The sequence below is a fragment of the Dipodomys ordii genome, unplaced genomic scaffold (genome assembly GCF_000151885.1).
Source record: "Dipodomys ordii isolate 6190 unplaced genomic scaffold, Dord_2.0 Scaffold16, whole genome shotgun sequence".
Classification (NCBI taxonomy): Eukaryota; Metazoa; Chordata; class Mammalia; order Rodentia; family Heteromyidae; genus Dipodomys; species Dipodomys ordii.
The window spans coordinates 2,208,686-2,228,540 of record NW_012267232.1 but is presented as its reverse complement, the minus strand read 5'-3'; the positions used below and the strand labels follow the sequence as shown (position 1 = coordinate 2,228,540).

General features: G+C 39.8%; 1 protein-coding gene across 1 annotated transcript in view; it reads right to left on the bottom strand.

Annotated features, from left to right (window-relative positions):
• Gch1 (GTP cyclohydrolase 1) overlaps window positions 1–19,855 on the bottom strand; it is a 48,002-nt gene that overhangs the window by 1,821 nt on the left and 26,326 nt on the right. Inside the window, exons 3-5 of the mRNA XM_013012348.1 lie at window positions 17,322–17,377; window positions 2,937–2,968; window positions 936–1,020 (exon numbers count right to left, since the gene is read on the bottom strand). Of these exons, the coding sequence (XP_012867802.1) occupies window positions 936–1,020; window positions 2,937–2,968; window positions 17,322–17,377 (173 nt within the window). The remainder of the gene's footprint in view (window positions 1–935; window positions 1,021–2,936; window positions 2,969–17,321; window positions 17,378–19,855) is intronic.

The window sequence follows — 19,855 nt, the reverse complement described above, 5'->3', positions numbered from 1 at the left end:
AATTACAAATGTTGGTGGACATTACGCAACATGTATGTATCAGACTATCACAGGATACCCACCCAATACATACAGATGACTTTTACATGTTTATGTACCCATTAAAATCTAAACTTTAAACATTAAAACAAACTTTTCTCTTTATTTTTTTTAATTTATTTATTTTTTGGGTCCGGTCGTGGGCCTGAACTCTGGGCCTGGGCGCTGTCCCTCAGCTCTTCAGCTCAAGGCTAGAGCTCTACCACTTGAGCCACAGCGCCACTTCCGGCTTTTTTCTTTTTGCTTATGTGGTGCTGGGGAATCGAACCCAGGGCCTCAGGCATGCAAGGCAAGCGCTCTACCACTGAGCCACCTTCCCAGCCCAAACTTTTCTCTTTAAAAAGAAGTCTTTTAGTTGCCCCTTCTATAAATTCTTAGGTTTCTCTATTTTGAAAATGTGTGACAGATATTACAAAAACTAGAAGAAGGAGTTAGGGAGGAAGGAAGGGACAGAGGGAGGGAAGGAGGAAAAGGAAGAGCAAGGAGGAAGGGAGATAGGGATGAAAGAAGGTAGGGAGGGAGAAAGGGAAGGAAGACAGGCAAGGAAAGAGCGAAGGAGGGAAGAAGGAAGGACAGAAAGCATTAGAAAAGCTGCTTGGACCAAGAAAAAGCTAATGAAGAAAGACACGACATAAAATGCTATGTATACAAATCTCTGCAGCTAAGTTTACGACTTCCTGCCGCTCCACAATGCTCACCAAAACCCTGTTTCTGTGCCTGGATTCCTCTATCAGCATTACAGTGGATGCAAGAGGGATAAAGACTCTTTCAGGCTCAGAGAGGAGAGCATTAGTAAAACCTGTGAGACATCATGGTCCTAGAGAGAGGAGGAGTGCCGCAGTCAGAACCAGTGGTTGTGCGCACTACAAGACTATCAAAGAAGGGTTTAGACTTACGTTGCTTCAACCACCACCCCAACTCCAGCAGGCTGCAAGGCTTCTGTGATGGCAACAGCGATTTGTTTTGTAAGACGCTCTTGCACTGCAGATATGATACACATCAAAGTTTAAAGCTGATACAAACAACTGAAAGCTTTTTACCCTTAGAATACTTAAAATATTTTTAATTTAATTTTATTGTAAAGGTGATGTAGAGAGGGGTCACAGAGGGGTTCGACATTTCTTGTCCAACAGTGTTATCCCCTCTTGTTTTTTTTCTACTTTCTCTCCCCTCACTCCCCTCCCCCCACAAACTGTAAAGTTCATTTCCAACATTGTATCTTGTGAGTATCACTGCTGTATTGGTTCGCCCTTTGTCCTTTGTCTCACCATTTTGTTATTTCCCTTCCATTCCCCAAATCAGATAAACACATATACAAGATACAGGGTACCAAAATAAAAACAGACAATTTTAAAAAGCAGACCTCTGTGAGGCTTAGGTGCCAAGACATACCAGCTTTTGCCAGTTTGCGTTGTTTGCTGACTAGGCCACAGGATGCTCCTGCTCAGTTCCTTCACTGACCCTGGAGTTACTAAAGAGCCCGCCCCCCAAGGCCCTCCTGGCCCTCCAGCCTTTCTATAAGGAAGGGACTGGAGTAGTAACTACCCTTACATGTGCAGTAAAACCAACAGATCCCTGGTTAATAGCATCTTAACTGAGCTGGAGTAGAACAAATAAACGATTGCAAGAGGATTAACAAAAGGGATGATTTATTAAATTATTAAGAACCAATGATTTCATATGAACAATACAATTCCTTGTGCTGACTACAACAATTTATCTTTGAATATATACAAAGGTCTTCACTGAAGCATTGCAACCATAAGACTGGCAAAAAATTTTCAAATCTCTATCAGAAAATCAAGCCATGGTACCTATAATAGAATTCTAAAGAGACTGAATGAGATAGTTACCATATATGTGGAGAGGGGAGGAAAAAAAACTGTTTTAAGAATCATTGAGTCAAGCAGGGCACTGGTGGCTCACTCCTGTAATCCTAGCCACTAAGGAGGCTGAGATCTGAGGATCGCCATTCAAAGCCAGCCTGGACAGGAAAGTCCATGAGACTCTTATCTCCAATAAACCACCAGAAAACCAGAAGTGGCACTATGGCTCAAGGTGGTAGAGTACTAGCTTTGAGCTGAAGAGCTGAGGGACAGTGCCCAGGCCCACAGTTCAAGCCCCATGACCACAAAAAAACAAAACAAAATCATTGAGTCAGGTACCAGTGGTTCACTCATGTAATCCTCACTGTTTGAGAGGTTGAGATTATGAAGACTGCAATTTGAGGCCAGCTTGGGCAGAAAAAAGTATGGAAAGTATGCCCCTTCTCAACCAAGAGCTGGTGTAGTGGTGTACTTGTCATCCAGTTACAATGGTAAGCCTACAATATGGATCAAAGTCCAGATGCCACCTGAGCAGAAAAAGAAATTCTACTTCAAAAATAACCAGCATTAAAAAAAATGGTCTGGAGACACATTCTTATCTAGATTTAACATAACTAAGCTGATTTAAAAACAGTGATATACGACAGGTGCCGGTGGCTCACGCCTGTAATCCTGGCTACTCAGGAGGCTGAGATCTGAGGATGGGTTCAAAGCCAAACTCTTATCTCCGATAAACCACCAGAAAACTGGAAGTAGCGCTGTAGCTCAAGTGGTAGAGTACTTGCCTTGAGCTGAAGAGCACAGGGACAGCACTCAGGCTCAGAGTTCAAGCTCCACGACTGACAAAAAAAAAACCCTGTAATATATGCCTGGAAGGGTAAAGGAAAATGCCAATATAATAGGGAGTTCTTTGTAGGCTTGAGACAGACTTTCTCTTCCTAGGATATTTTAATTTCTATATCATACTTATCATACTTTTATTCATTATATTTGCATTATACTTGTATACAAAATATGTTTTCCATAAGGAAAAAAACCTGTTTTCTGTAAATAAAGATTGCAAAAGCTTACCTTGTAGTCTTCTACTGTAGATTTCTACAATCCTAGAAAAGAAAGAATTTGTTGTATTAATCATGCATTGTTTGAAGTGAAATTGGAATGCTCCCTCATAAGACAAAAAGGACTTCGTTGAAGCAATAGGATGTGAACAGCAGTGGTATTGATAGGAAAAGAGGAGGAAGATACAACCCCACAGGGATACACAGTCTAAGGAGACTATCAATCACTGCACAATGGTGTCTCCAAGTGTCCCTAAGGAAAAAAACTCACAGGTTGCCACCTGTAACATTCACTTAGCAAAAACACAATTAGAGGCAGGCAACAAATTTTAAAGCTCACAAGTCATCAATTTCAGGCTAAGTCCCAAGTGTTCTAATTAATCATATTGTTTTATCACAGCTTAAAGTTCAAACTAAAAATGAGAAAAGACTATTGGTTAATTAATATCAAGTCATCTATTATACCAACTAAATCTATTAGGGTAATCCAATTAGAATGGATTAGATTTCCTCAGGCATCTCTTCACACGATTTGTTTATTAAGAGCTTGCTTAGTAGGATTGCCCTTCCTAAATAAAATCCTCCTGATCTTACAACACAACATATCCAGTAATGAATTCTCCCCTTTCTTAGTGATTAAATACAAAGATGGTGATGTGGATGACCCACATACAGAAGGCAACTCATGCTAAGGACCTTTGCTTTAAAAGCTGACCTGACAGTCATGCATTTAGACTCAGTTTGAAGACACTTTCTTTATGACACATTTTATGGCTCTTTCTTTAGTATAGTATACCCCTCAGACAGAATCAACTACAGTAGTGTCAACCAACTCAGTAACATGTATACCATCTTGTTTACCAACCTGGGGAACTCTGGGGGCAGGAGCCCATCTGATTCTTCAGGTCCACAGTAGGTAAATAGACAGAGTTAATTGTATTATTTTATTTTGAACAAAATTTGAGAGAGGGTGGCTTTCAAGCTCCTAGATAGAAGAAATGTCATATTTCTTACTGGGTCAGACTGTATGTGTTCCTGCTGATGTCTTCCCAGGTGATTAACGTTATATCAGTAGGAGATGTGGTTGATTTTACAAGAATTTCTTTCTGATGTTCAGTTTTGGTTGTTTTTTTCTGTCGGTCATGGGGCCTGAACTCTGGGCCTGGACGCTGTCCCTCAGCTCAAGGCTAGGGCTCTATCACTTGAGCCACAGTGTCACTTCTGGCTTTTTCTGTTTATGTGGTGCTGAGGAATCAAACCCAGGGCCTCATGCATTCAAGGAAAGTACTCTACCACTGAGCCACCTTCCCAGCTCCTGATGTTCACTTTTTCTGAAGTAGAATCCATGTTCTATATTAGACAGCAATTGTAACATTGGACATCCATGTATTGGTTCATACTTCAATATGAATTTCTCTAATATTTTAATAACAGGACAAGGTCCACCTACTCTGACAGAGAGCTGCTTTCATGTTAAGATCATTCCTTGGGCTAGGACACAGCTTAATAGTGGAACACTTGCCTGTGTCATTATGTGGTAGATACGTCGCCTGGTTCAAGAGCTTAGGATTTCTTAATCCTAGCTTGATTAAGTTCTAAGGAAGAAATATTTTTAAATTTATTATTAAATTATATTTACAATATAAATGTTTATTGGATGCAACAAAGAACAGAATAATTCAGAAATGTAAATAAACAGTGATTTAAAACTCAATCCCTTGCCCAGTGCCAGTGGCTCACCCCTCACTACTCAGAAGGCTGAGATCTGAGGATCACAGTTCGAAGCCAGCTGGAGCAGAAAAGTCCCCAGAAGACTCTTATCTCCAATTAACCACTCAAAAACCAGAAGGGAAGCTGTGGCTCCAAGTGGTAGAGCACTAGCCTTGGGCAAAAAGAGCTCAGGGACAGAGCCTAGGACCATGACTAACAAGAACAAAAGAGAGAGAGAGAGCCCATTGGTTTGATTCATTGTTGCTGAAGGATTTACAGCAAAAGTATTAACAATCACTAGAATAAAATATATCATTAAATTATTAAATTTATCATTTATTTTCAGCATTTATATGACTCTTTTTAGTTAAAAATAAATATTTATTTTGCCCGATTTCTTTTGGTGGGTTTTGGCTCAGGGCCTCATGCCTGGTAGGTAGACACTCCAAACATTTGAGCCACCCCTCCCAACGCTTCCAATGCTTTTTGCATTAGTTTTTTGTTGTTGTTTTTCCAGAAAAGGTCCTGCTTTTGCCCAAGACAGCCCCTAAATTCTCTTCTCCTAAGTATAGCTTATTACACAAGTGGAATTACAGTATTCCTAGCTTGCTTGCTGAGATGAGGTCGTACTTTCTTGTCCATTGCTCTCATTCTTGAAAGATAATTTGTGGAGAGGTGTTATGTTGGGAATAGAGTTCTAGTTTAACACTGATGGTTATCTGCCTTTCAATATTGTTGTTGGCAACCCAATTTTAAGTCTAACCACTGTTACCAGGAAGGTAATTGATATTTTTTCTCCATGGCTGTTTTTATGACTTTTGAGTCTGTGTACTTTGCAGTTTACTCTGCTTATTTGGGATTTATGAGGCTTCTGGAATCTGCAGACTGATATTTTGCCTATATTTTGGAGATTTTTCTAGGCATTATGTTCTCTCATACTGTATCTGCTCCATTACCTCTCATAGCTCTCAGAATTCTAATTAAGGGTACAGCAGACCCTCTTGGTCTTCCAGCTCTTAAATTCTCATTCATATGTTATGCCTGTCTCTGTGTTGCATTTTATACAGTTTCCTCTGACCTTTCCTCCAGTTCACTGTATTTTCATCTGCTGCTAATCTGCTACTTAGTGAGCATACAAGACTTTGGATTCATTCATCATACCTTTTATTTCTAGAAGCTATATTTGCTCCCTTTTCCAGTCTGCCTAGCTAACACTGGACGTTTCTTATTCCTTTGTCAAACTTTCAGTTTGTTTGTGTAGTTGTTTTTTTTTTAATTTTGTACAGGGGCTGAGGCTTGAACCCAGGTGTTGTCCCTGGGCTTTTTTTGCTTTATACTTGAGCCACAGCTCCACTTTGGGGGGTAGTTTATTGGAAATAAGAGTCCCATAGACTTTCCTGCCTAGGCTGGCTTTGAAGCGTGATCCTCAGATCTCAGCCTCCTAAGTTGCTAGGATTACAGGTATGAGCCACTGAACCCAGTGAATTTTCAGTTATGTTACATACGTGTTCCATCTTCTGTCTAACTCCAGCCTCTACCCGCTTCATCCATGTGGCTTCTTTCCTTTTTCCTTTTGGTAAGCTTGCATCCCTTGGAACTGCATTTATGGGAATTCTTTACAGCATGGATAAAAGTATACCAGAGAAAGTAGACTCATCTCTGCTAGGACCCCCATATAGGGGCCGTTTTAACTAAATGGTTGCCTTGGGCTTTTTGGAAGGCTTTAGGAACCCCAGGCTTGTGATCCGTGCCTGTGGATCAACAAGTGAACACCTCCTCTGATGCAGGGTAGGAACAGGAAGATGGAGCCCAGGCTGTCACTCCAGGGCAGCCTCTTCTTGTGGCCCTTCCCTGGAGTTGCCTTATTCTCCATCAGTGTGCGAGAGGAAGACAGGTATCAGCAATGGTGTGACAGCACAGATCATCACACTACAGCATCAGTCACTGTGAATTCTAACAGAAACAATTCATTTTGGAATAAACCTCTCTTTGTGTTTGGAAGCGGTATTTCTACTAGCCTGTTACATTTTTCTGACATTCACAATTCTCACTACTACATTTATAAACTTTTTACTACTACATTTATCATCTATAGTATTAGCTAGCTTTATCAGGCTTTGTTGTCAGGACTAGGAAGCTTCACATTATCAGGTAGCTTTTCAGTTTCTTCTATACTCTGGAATAATTATCATAACTGAAATTAGCAGTTAATTGAAAAGTCAGAAAACATGTCTAGAAAATTGATTATGACCCATTCTCTTCTCACCTCACCTTTTTTAACCTACTCATTAAGACTCATAAAAGTTTTATTTGTTGTATTTATTTTGTTTGAAGGGACTAGGGCTTGAACTCAGGGTCTTACACTCTCGATCACCTTTCTTGCTCCACGGGCAATTCTAGCACTTGAGTCATATCTCCAGTCCTCCTTTTTGCTGATTATTTTGAAGATGTAGTCTGTTGGACTTTTTCTGACCAACTTGTTCCTAACAACAATCCTTTAGAAGTCAGCCTCTTGGGTGGCTTAGGTGTTAATCATCAGTTCTCAGAACTTAAAAGGTTTTCATTATATTTCCTCTCATTCCTAGATATTAAAATGTACCATCTCAATTAGATGCAATCTGTGATATAAGACCAACTTTTTATACTTGTGATTTCTATTCTTTAGGGGTTTAAAAAATATTCTAAGGAGCCGGGCACTGGTGGTTCATGCCTGTAATCCTAGCTACTGAGGAGGCTGAGATCTGAGGATTGCGGTTCAAAGCCAGCCCGGGCAGGAAAGTCCGTGAAACTCTTATCTCCAATAAACCACCAGAAAACTGGAAGTGGCGCTGTAGGAAGTGGTAGAGTCCTCGCCTTGAGCTGAAGAGCTGAGGGACAGTGTCCAGGCCCAGAGTTCAAGCCCCATGACCGACAAAAAAAATAAATAAAAATAAATAAAAATTCTAAGGCATCTCAGCTTCATCTTAAAAGCCATGGAGAGCTGGATAGAGTGCCAGCCTAGGAAGCATGAGGCCCCAAGTTCAAACCCTAGTATTTGAAAACATAAAATTAAAAAAAAAATAGAGTGCCACAAAGAGAGTTCATGGTTAAATTCATAATGAAAAATAATATTTCAGTAGCACCCGAGAACAAATTTAAAAACTGTAAAAAGTTAGAGGAACAGAGGAGTTGGGAGGAAGACCCACCCAACACAGAGTGGCAGTAAGGGCAGCAAGCCAGCTGAATGGGCACAGAAGGGGCTGCTGTAGAAGACAGTGAGGGGCTAAGAGCAGTGATGGGTAACGGCAATCCTGGGCCAAAATGCTTCCCAGGGGAACAACGATTTAAGTGGTAAAATAAAGCATTATACCTCTAAACAGACAAAAAATAAATCTGCAACCTCAGAAAAGTTTTAAATTTCTTTATGGCAAAAGCAATTCTATAAACCAAAATCAAAAGACTGGGAAAAAATTCCAGGTAACCTCTTGATATAGATGTTAACATTCAGAGAATGTGTGCAAATCACTGATTACAAGATAAGAAACAATATCCTTACCCACCAGGAAAATGGAACTCAAAACTACATTGAGATGCCAGCTCACCCCAGTCAGATTGGCCATCATCAGGAAAACAAGCAACAATAAACATTGGGAGGGAAACTGGAGATGCTTACTGGAGACGTTGGCTGAATTGCAAATTAGTACAATTACTATGGAAACCAGTATGGAGGTTCTTCAAAAAACTAGAAGGAGAAATACTATAACATCCTGCTCTGCCCAAAGGAAATGAAGTTAACATACAACAGAGATATCTGCACATCCATGTGTAGGGCAGCACTGTTCACAGTAGCCAAATTCAGCCAAGGTGCCCATCTACAGGTGAATGGATTAATAAAATGTGTCATATATATATATATATATATGTATATGTGTATGTATATATATGTGTGTGTGTGTGTATATATATATGTATATATGTGTGTGTGTGTGTGTGTGTATATGTGTGTATATATATATATATATATATATATATGGAAGTATTATTCAGCCATAAAGACTGAAAGCTTGTCATTTTCAGGAAAATGAGGGGAACTGGAAAACAATGTGTTAAGCAAAATAAGCCAGATAAGGAAGGGCATGTATTATATATTTATTCTCTTATATGTGGAAACTAAAAACAAAAGACTGGAACGTATGCAAAAAAATTCTATATAAGGTAAGTAAGGGAAGGGGGAGAGGAGTGGGTGAGAATGTTGAAAGGGGTGGCATTGATCAAGATGCACTGTATTTATAGCTGATTTGGTGAACAGCAACTCTTGTGCAATTACCTAAAGATAATAAAAAATATTTTTTAAAAAAAGATTAGAGGGGCTGAGGGTTTAGCCCAGCGGAAGGGCACCCGCCTGGCGCGTGCAAGGCCCTGGGTTCGGTCCTCAGCCCTGGGGAAAAAAAAAAAGGAAAAAGACAAAGACTAGAATGTCTGGAGACCAGTGGTTCACATCTGTAATCCTAGCTACTTGGAGGGCTGAGATCTGAGGATGAGGGTTCAAAGCCAGCCCAGGCAGAAAAGTTTATGAGTCTTTTATCTTTAATAAACTACTTAGAAAAAGCCAGTTGTGCTGTGGCTCAAGTGGTACAGCACTAGCCTTGAGCATAGAAAAGCTCAGGGACAGAGCCTAGCCCCTGAGTTCAAGCCCCAGGATTGGCAAAAAAAAGAAAAGAAAAGAAAAGAAAAAAAAGACTAGAATGTAGAAGGATAGAGGAGATAGGGGGTTAAAGAGTTGCAATCAGTGTAAGGTGTAAGTGTATATACAATGCACAATGTCGCCCATTAATTTGTACAACTAATATGTGTAATAATTAAAAATGGTATCAAAATCAAAATGTTATCTCCAGAGGAGAACCCATGCAAGGCAGAGGCGATGGAAGCCTCTGGTGGTACTTTTTATCTTTCTAACTCTACAAAAATTTGTTACTAAAAAAACAAAACACTGGGCGCCAGGGGCTCACGCCTATAATCCTAGCTACTGAGGAGGCTGAGATCTGAGGATGGCAATTCAAAGCCAGCCCTGGCAGGAAAGTCTGTGAGACTCTTATCTCCAATTAACCACCAGAAAACTGGAAATGGTGCTGTGGCTCAAGTGGTAGAGCACTAGCCTTGCGCTGTAGAGCTGAGGGACAGCGCCCAGGCCCAGAGTTCAAGCCCCACAACTGACCAACAAAAAAAAAACAACCCAAAAAACAAAAAACAATAATAATAATAATAATCAAGAAACCCAATAGAAAATTAAGAACATTCTGAAAAACTTGACCTTCAATCTATTATAGAAATTGAGGTTTGGCTGGAAGACTAGTTCAGTGGAAGTGATTTCCTTGAATGTGTAAGTTTTAATCCCAGAACAGGATTAAAAAGAAATTCAAATAAAAACAATAGCTGACTTGGCACCGGTGGCTCATGCCTGCAATCCTAGCTACTCAGGAGGCTGAGATCTGAGGATTGCAGTTCAAAGCCAGTCCAAACAGGAAAGTGGATGAGACTCTTATCTCCAATAAATAACCAGAAAACTGGAAGTGGCACTGTGGCTTAAGTGGTAGAGCACTTGCCTTGAGTTGAAGAGCTCATGGACAGCTTCAGGCCCAGAGTTCAAGCCCCACGACCAGATAACAAAACAAAACAAAAACAATAGCTAACAGTGTCACTTACCTATTTGCCAAGATTTAAAAAAGTGAATCCCAGTATTATAGAAATGCTACATATTATAGAAGAATATATATATATATATATATTACCTATTTGCCAAGATTTAAAAAAGTGAATCCCAGTATTATAGAAATGCTACATATTATAGAAGAATATATATATATATATATATACTTTATATTAACAATAATGTGATATATACTGCTTAATGTATTATGTTCTGACAATATCAAAATTGTGAAATTTTTTGAAAAAAAATGTGTCCTCTGCAATATAATCTATCTTTTTTTTTAACCATCTCCCATGTGTCTTTTCCTAAATCTGTTACTTCCATCAATGAATCTAGTCCTCACCCACTGCAATTTGCCTTGCTCTTACTCTCTTAGTTGCCTTTGCTTGGGCACAAACTATACTAGAAGAAATTCTCCCTCATTTAAAATTCTACTCATCCCTTCATCCCTGGATCTCTTCAACTCTGCCAAGCCATTGATATCATGGCTACTCCATGATGGAGTGCTAAAGTTAACTTTTTATTTTTTGTTTTCTTATGCTAAGGAATGAAAAAGAGGGACTTGTACCTAATAGTGGGCATTTCTGTGGTATCTACTACCTCTTAGTGTGTGCCCTCCTCTAGGGTACTACTGTATTTTCTCTAGCCACCACAGTTAGCTGGTACACCATAGAGTTCTTCCACAGCTGGGGTTCAAAGCTCAAGCTAGCTATGGTTACCCTAGAATACTACAATGTTAAATTCAGAGTTGAATTACACTGGGAATGGGGGTAGGGCATGGCTCAAGTGGTACAATACTTGCCTATCAAGCATGAGGCCTTAAATTCCACTGCCAGTATTGTCAACTAATGATAATGATTAATAATAATAACAATAATTTTGTCCTAAGGCAAGAAAACATACATATTTTGGATAGCTTTGCAATGACAAAAGGAATTTCCATTGAAACTAAGTTTACTCTGAATTCTCCTTGAGTTGAAACAGATCAACTCACTTTTGGCATTTTCTTGCTACTTAAGGTTTTACTGTTTGATATTTGACTTTGCTGGAACAGAAAGGTCATTCGTTTAAAAGCAAGCATATAACAAACTTCATATAAAAGATTAAAGTGAGCAGCCAAGTTTTTCTAAGACATACAGATTTCTTACTACTCTCTATCCCCTAAATATTGTTATTTCTTAAATGAAATAAATACTTGGATAAAATCCTTAGTCTGGCATTCCATTTATACTCAAGTCTTAATCCTATTAGTTTAAGGACAAATCATGCTAATAACCAACTCCTTTGAAATGTTTCAGAAAAGTATAATTACCTGAGATCTTTTCCTTTCACTGGGAAAAGAAATAACCAAGATGGTTCCCTTCTACCCTTAAGTTATCATTTACTCCACAAGCTCACGGAATCATTCTAGAGTCCATTTCCCATGAAGTATTAGTCATGGCCATCACAGTACAACTTCTAGAGAGGGATGTCCATATAAGACCAAGGCTCAGAGTAGATACCAGTACCTCCAGAGTAAAATGGAAGACTAGAAACTTCCTTATGTGCAGCCACAGAGCAGAAGAGTTGGGCTAACAAAGGAGAGACTACATTCTGAAGAGAGAGAGGGGAGGAGCACTCACTAGGAATTAGGAAAGAGGTGACAGGACAGCTGAAAAGCATGATGGTACAGAAAGGTAACATTGAGAAAAGTAACTCCAACCTCACCGTTGGAGGAAAACCACAGATAAGCCAGGAAGCCCTGGTCATAACACACTGGCAATAATAAGCCCACAGTTCTTAAATCCATTCAAGGTCTGGTGCTAGTAAATTGAGACCCTGAGATCAGAAGAATCATAATTTGAGGTCATCCATGGGCCTAAACCCACACACAATGATATGTGCCATCATCCCAGCTATGCAGGAGGATGAGATGAGGAGGATCATGGTTCCAAACCAGCCTGGAGGAGGAAAAATCGTAAAACTCCATATCTCAATAGAAAATCAGGACATGGTAGTTCGTGTCTATCATTCAAGCTATGATAGAACATATAAAATAGGCAAATTCTGGTCCAGTCATGGCCTAAGCAAAAACAAAAACAAAACAAACAACAACAAAAAATGACCCTATCTCAAAATAACCAATGCAAAGGTAAGGGTTGGAGCATTCCTCGGCAGTAGAGTCTACCATCAAGTGATAGGTCCTAGTTCAAAGCCCACTGACAAAAAAAAGGAAAAAAATCCAGCAGAATGACACTGACAAGACCTTAGCAACTCCTACATGGCAGGCGAAGGCCAATACTGAAGATGAAACCTATTCCATACCTCTCTATATCTTGGAGTGTTAGAACCAGGTACCATCTTGAGAGGGGACCTATTGTTTGAGATTGAGCTACTTTCGGGATCTGAAAATAAAGAACAGTCATAAGTTAAGGAGTCTAGAAACCCTCTGTCAGTGTCTGAATGGCAGCCAGGAAGAGTGTGAGTCAGACACAGACTTGATAAATTTAAATCACTGGGAACTCAAGCTATGAAAGTATGGTGGTCAGTGGCTCCAAGCCCAGTCACCTGAGGATTTCTGCAGGGACTGATGGCTCCCGGCTCCTGTCCTGAGCTGCAGCATTAACTTGGCCATAGTGCTGCCTCCCTGACTTGCTGCCAGGCACAGCTGAGAGCTCTGCGCCCAGGTCTGGTGGATCACTGGATTTCCCCAGCTTCCTCTCTGCCACAGGGTGGTGGTGCTCAGTAAGATCTGAACGCACTGAGGCCAGCAGAAGGAGCTCTGGGCTCCCTTACTTCTTGCCTTCCACAGATCTCAGTGCCTTTTGTTTTCCCCGTTTTCTTTTTCTCTCTCTCTCTCTTTTTAAATGAAAGGTTATTTTTTCCTTTTCTTTTACTAATTTTATTTATTTATTGTGTATGTGGTACCAAGGAACCAAACCCAGGGCCTCATGCATTCTAAGCCACATTCCTTGGCCCCTCCCCATTCTCTTAAGCAGTCAGGGGACACAACTCAGCTTGGATGTGGGTACACAACCTGGGGAGCCTCTGGAGACAGCAGGACCCTGTTCCATAGGCTATAAAGTTTGTCAGGGCGAGCAGCGGCTCTGGACATACAAAGAAGGAAAACATAAAATGAATGTGGCCCTGAAGGTGACAATGTCCTTTGACCAGCCTGGACCAGCCGTCCACCTGCATATAGCATCAGCCTTAACAGTAGGAACTAAGATGGACTCCAGGTATAACTCACTTCCACACACACTCCCCACCCCAATTTCCCCTCCCCACCCCCTGGATTACAATGCTACAGGACCCAGAAATAAGTTTTCCCAATTCTTTCTTTTTCTTTTTTCTTTTGTCAATCGTGGGGCATGAACTCTGGGCCTAGGTCCTATCCTTCAGCTCTTCAGCTCAAGGCTAGTGCTCTTGAGCCACAGCACGACTTTGGGCTTTTTCTGCTTATGTGGTGCTGAAGAATTGAACCCAGGGCCTTATGCATGCAAGGCAAGCGCTCTACCACTGAGCCACCTTCCCAGCCCTCTTTCTCACATATATTTGCGCCAGTCCTGGGGCTTGAATTCAGAGCTTGAGGGCTGTCTCTGAGCCTCTTTGTGCAAGGTTAGTTCTCTACCACTTGAGCCACAGCAATATTTCTGGCTTTTTCTGAGTAGTTAATTGGAAATAAGAGTCTCATGGACTTTCCTGCCCAGGCTGGCTTCAAACTGTGATCCTCAGATCTCAGCCTCCAAAGAAGCTAGGATTACATGAGTGAACTACTGGTACTTGGCTCTCATCTCTTCTTTTTCTTCCTCTTTCTTACATCCTTGTTCTTTCATTTCTTTTACTTAATCTTGTGTCTTCATTTTTTCCCTTTCCTTGTCTTTTTCCTTTATTTCATTCATTCATTACTGTTGCTTTAACATTTAACTTCATAGTTTATTCTACATTATTTTTTGCTTTCTTTTTATCTAAAATATTTTTCTTAGTACTTATTAGTTGTACAAAACAAGGTGCATTGTGATACTTTCATACATATATGCAAAGTATCTCTAATATTTTCCTATGATTATTGGTGATATCTCTAATTCATTTTTATTTGTATTTTTATATTTATTGTTGCTGTTATGATCATTGTTTTCTTTTCTCTGATTTGTACTAAGGATTGAGCCCATATAAGTGGTCTTCTTACTAAAGGAACTCTTGAATAAAACCAAAAAAGACATTTGTTCCAACAGATGAATAAACAACAACTTAAAATACATAAGTATGGCTGGGTGCCAGTGGTACACACTTGAACAGCTGTAATTCTAGCTGCTTAAGGGTAAGAACTGAGGATTGAGGTTCAAAGTCAGCCATGGCAGGAAAGTCCATGAAACATATATCTCCAGATAACCACCAAACAGCTGAAAGTGGAACTATAGTTAAAGTGGTTGAATCTTAGCCTTGAGCAAAGAAGCACAGGCATACCACTCAGGCCCTAAGTTTGACTACAGAACTGACACAAAAAACAAACAACAATAAGACCCATAAATATAAAAAGGCAGCATGATTCCTTTAAATGCTGGAGTGTCCTCAAGGCTTGTCTCTCTATCATGTCTGCTTACCAAGCATATAGCTCTGAGTTCAAAACCCTAGCACCACCAAGAAAAAGAATGCCCAGAAGTTCACAACTCTTCAGTAACTATCCAAAGATACTGCAGATGGCTAAAATCCAGATAAAGAAATCAAAAGGATCAGTGAGGGCTGGGAAGGTGGCTCAGTGGTAGAGCGCTTGCCTTGCATGCATGAGGCCCTGGGTTTGATTCCTCAGCACCACATAAGCAAAAAGAAAAAAGCCGGAAGTGGCGTTGTGGCTCAAGCGGTAGAGTGCTAGCCTTGAGCTGAAGAGCTGAGGGACAGCGCCTAGGCCCAGAGTTCAGGCCCCACAACCGGACCCAAAAATAAAAAAATTAAAAAAATAAAAAGGATCAGTGACCTCATACAAAAGAAATAAAGATGCCAATTCAAGATCAGGATGGGAAAGTGAGTAACTCAGCACAGATAGAGGTTCTGAAAAAGAAAAACATGAAATCTTGGAAATAAAAGGCTCAGTAAACAAATAAAATTTTAAACTCAGTGGAAAGCATCACCAATAGACCAGACAAATGGTTCATTCTCCATCATTCTGTGACTTCCAGGAGTCCTGTTTAGGACACTAGAACACATAACACCTGGGAAATGGAAAAGATCCAGAAGACCAGAACATGGAAGGTAGCTATAAAAATTCCAGGAGAAAGCTAAGAAGCGAAGTATAAAGATACATTCCTCATTATAGTCTGTGTGGAGAAATCCCCAACTGGTCTCCAGATCCTAAGGTAAACAAGAAAACTTCTGAGTTAAAACCACATGAAAGCCAATGGCTGCAGAAGTCTGCAGTAGTCATTCATCCCTAAGTGTGCCCATTGGAGTTCACACCATGCACAGTCAGTATGTGTACCAGGAACACAAAGAAAGGCCATATAAAGGTGAAGCATAGAGGACTCAGGCTGAACATAAACCTTTATGTGTGTAGTAAGCATGTGAGAAAGGCTTCAGTGGTTACAGTTTCTAAGACATCCCAGCTCTCACACTGAAGAGAAGCCCATGGATGTGAGCAATATGAGAAAGCCTTCAGTTCTATGTGTGACTTTCAGAGATTGAAATGAACTCACAGTGAATGAACTCAGTGAAGAGACCTCCTATGTGTGTAAGCAATGTGGGAAAGCCTTTTGTTATTCCCTCCACAGAGATGAAAGGATTCACACACTGGAGAGAATCCCCACACATATAGAACTGGGAAATGCATTCTTGTTACATGCCCTTTCTAGCACTAGTGAGAATGCAGTGAAGAGATCTATCAGTGCATGTGGAAAGCTTCTAATCTCAGCTCAGTTCACAGATATGCTAAGGACACACTGTGGAAAGAAGCCTTGAATAGAAGAGATGTGCTGAAGTATTCAGGTGGTGTACAATTCACCAAGGAGCATTATCTGTTTTTGGAGACAAAAGACAAGTCTTAATAGGACTTGGCCCTGCTCTGTGTGTGAGGTCAATTCCAGTCTTCTGGTCTTATTTTTATGATTATGACATTCTATTTAAACACTAAAGGATTTCCAATAATGTATTTGAAAGTGTTCTCCATAAACACAGATGCCTTTTCAACTTCTAAAACAAAACAAATCTGAAAACTGTGTATTGCAATTAGTCCCCTGCCTATGTTCTCTCTTCCATCTCTTATTTTAAGTACCCCCTTTATTAGAGGTAAGCCTCGTGTCTTTTTTTTGGGGGGGGCGGTCCAGTCGTGGGGCCTGAACTCTGGGCCTGGGCGCTGTCCCTCAGCTCTTCAGCTCAAGGCTAGCGCTCTACCAATTGAGCCACAGCGTCACTTCTCTGGCTTTTTTCTTTTTGCTTATGTGGTGCTGAGGAATCAAACCCAGGGCCTCATGCATGCAAGGCAAGCGCTCTACCACTGAGCCACCTTCCCAGTCCCAAGCCTTGTATCTCTACAAGCTGAGACATCAAAGATGAGAGGGGAGAGCAAGGGGACAAGGCAGTGGTGAATGGGAAGAGAGGAGCATTTGTGTGTGAGGCCTTAGATTCTAAGTCTGATTGCCTTTGGAACCTATATATGTTTACTTACAAAATTACTTCCAATTTACAGCCACAATTGTAGGGAGAGTGAAATATTGGTGAGACAACTCTCACTAAAGAGGAGCCATTGGCTGTGTGCCTGTGGCTCATGCCTATAATCCTAACTACTCAGGAGGCTGAGATCAGAGGATCACAGTTCAAAGCCAGCCCAGACAGGAAAGTCCGTGAGACTCTTCTCTCCAATTAACCAGAAAACCTGAAGTAGAGCCGTGGTTCAAGTGGAAGAGCGCTCACCTTGAGCTGAAGATCTCAGGGACAGCGCACAGGCCCAGATTTCAAACCCCATGACCAACAAAAAAAAAAAGAGGAGCAATTGTATACACTGTTTATATACCACGTGGTTATACTTACCTTGCAAGTTTGCTGAGGCCAAGGACTTGCTTGTTGGGAAGATAACCAATATGAACCTTCAAAGAGGAGATAGAAACAATGAGCTCAATAAAGGCACAGCACATCTTTGATGGCAAAATAAGGAAATACAGGGAAACTATGCTATTCTTACATGTAAATTCATCTCCATGACAATGCATCTTTAAAACATTCAGAGGCATTCAGACAGAAAAATGAAGCAATTACGGAAGTATTTTTAAATTACATAAAGATGGCAAAAGGACATTATAGATGGATTAGTCTATTAATCAAATGACAGATTTAAAGTGTTGCTGTGATATTCCCTAATAAAGTTAAATTCTTGATATGAATGTGAAAGTGTTTTCTCTACAGACAGGAAAAAATTCTCAAGAAAGAAGGGAGAGTCTTATTTAATGGCATAAACTGTAAATAGAAATGTTGTCATTCTGCACATCATAGTGCTTAGGAATCACACTGCAGAGTGCTATTGCACAAGGGTCTCTACATCCTTTTATGTTGGCTGCCCCATTTCTAAAGGAGAGCTGGGAGAGCTCCATCATCCTGACGGAAGACAATGAACACAAGCTAATGCTGTACCTGCCAGAACATGCACTCTAAGAGACAAGTTTTATACATGACCTACCTACTATAAGGCAAAGTCACTTCTACAGTCTTTAAAGGCACCATTAAATAATAGGTAGATGTTACCTTGCTTTTAAGCCAAATATGAAGAATGAAAAACATAAGCTCTCTGGAAAAGGCTAATTAAGTAAAGGGTCATTTATAGGCAATCAATTAACCAGATATAAAATTACAGACACATCTCCCTCATCACGATTGCCAACATAAAAGTCTTCATTCATTCAGCTAATATTTACTGATAACAATAATAATATTTACTGATACTATTACTGATGTAATATTTAGTGAATTTTTTATTTGCTGTTATTGTAGAGTGGCTATATGGAGGTATTGCAGTTACATGATTCAAGCAATGAGTACAATTCTTTTTGAACCATGTCTCCCCTTCCCTTGCTCTCTCCTGCTCTCTCTCTTGTCCCCAACCAAAAGATGTTTTTTTTTTTTCATTACGGCTATGTTTTAATGGTTTGAGAATTCTACCTCATTACCTTCCTAGAAGACAGGAGGAGAAGACACAGTAGCATCTGAACACTGGGTGTTACAAAGATAAGTTACTCTTCTATAACAAACTATATAAATAGTTACTGTAGCTGCTTTGTATTGGAAAAGCTTATTAGATCTTGCTCCATTTACAATACATTCTAAGGATGTCTGTAGTAAATAAAGCATTCTTTAAAGCAAAAAAAAAGTTACTCTTCTATACACTTGAAATTACCATGCTTATTTATGCAGAACTAGAATATGCTTATAGTTTATACTATTTTGGGTCTTTATTTAGGACCTAAGACATCTAAATGCCCATTTTAGAAAATCACCACTAAAAAATAAATAAATCACCACTAAAAAGCAAAGCTAGTAAGAACATGAATGCAGAGGTAATTATCACAGTAGGTAGGAGGATGCAATAGCCAGAGGCTAAGTACAGGACTAAATGCTTTGGGTCCAACCCATGCCAGGCCAGGGTACTAACTCTCCATATCCTCTTGGAAGAAAGATGAATTTGTTTCACCTATAGCAAATAAAAGGCAGAGATGAGCCCAAAAGTTCCTTCATTAACTGTGGATGCCTCTTCTGTAGTATACTATGAAGTCCTTGGCACCCCTGTGCACGCTTCTGTCAGAAATATTCATTCTTAAAATAGTGAAGGTTCAAATCAAACCTAGTTTTTAGGAAAGCTAGAGGCTGGAAGGAACAAATCCAGAAGGTGAGGCACGCCACAGAATAACAGGCCTAGTATCTTCCATTGGGGGAGGAGGGGCTATTTTAGAAGAAAACAGTAATGCAGGAGATACCACAAAATGCCAACAAAAATACAAAGCGACTCCTAACTAGCTTCTTTATAAATCCATGGAAAATGTTTGCAGTAACTGGAGAACTCAAAATACATGTTATTAGATGCTACTTAGAATTTACTTTTAATTTTGTTTGTGGTCATGCTACAGTAGATAAAAATATTTTAGAGAATGTGTTGATTCACTCGTATTGATTACCAATTAACTGATGATGCTATTAATATTAATTGCCGTTATTGGCCAGTCAATATTTCAGGGCTAATAGTGATTAAAGATAATCTTGTCTGTAGTACAATATTTTATATTAATATGTTGAACGACAATTCTAATTTATTTTCAAACTGAGTTTTCTTGAGAAGGAATCCTTATCTTTTAAATAAGGAGAAACTATGGACTATATCTGAGATGTACTTCAGCCTAATGCAATGAGGAAAGAGATATAACATGACTAGCCCTGTACTATTGATAACTCTTGAAGCTGGCTGATACGAACTGGGAGATTATTATATTAGCCATTTTATTGTTACATATGTTACAATTTTTCAATGACAGAAGTTTTCTTTAAGAAGGGATACCACAGGCTGGGAAATTGGCTCAGTG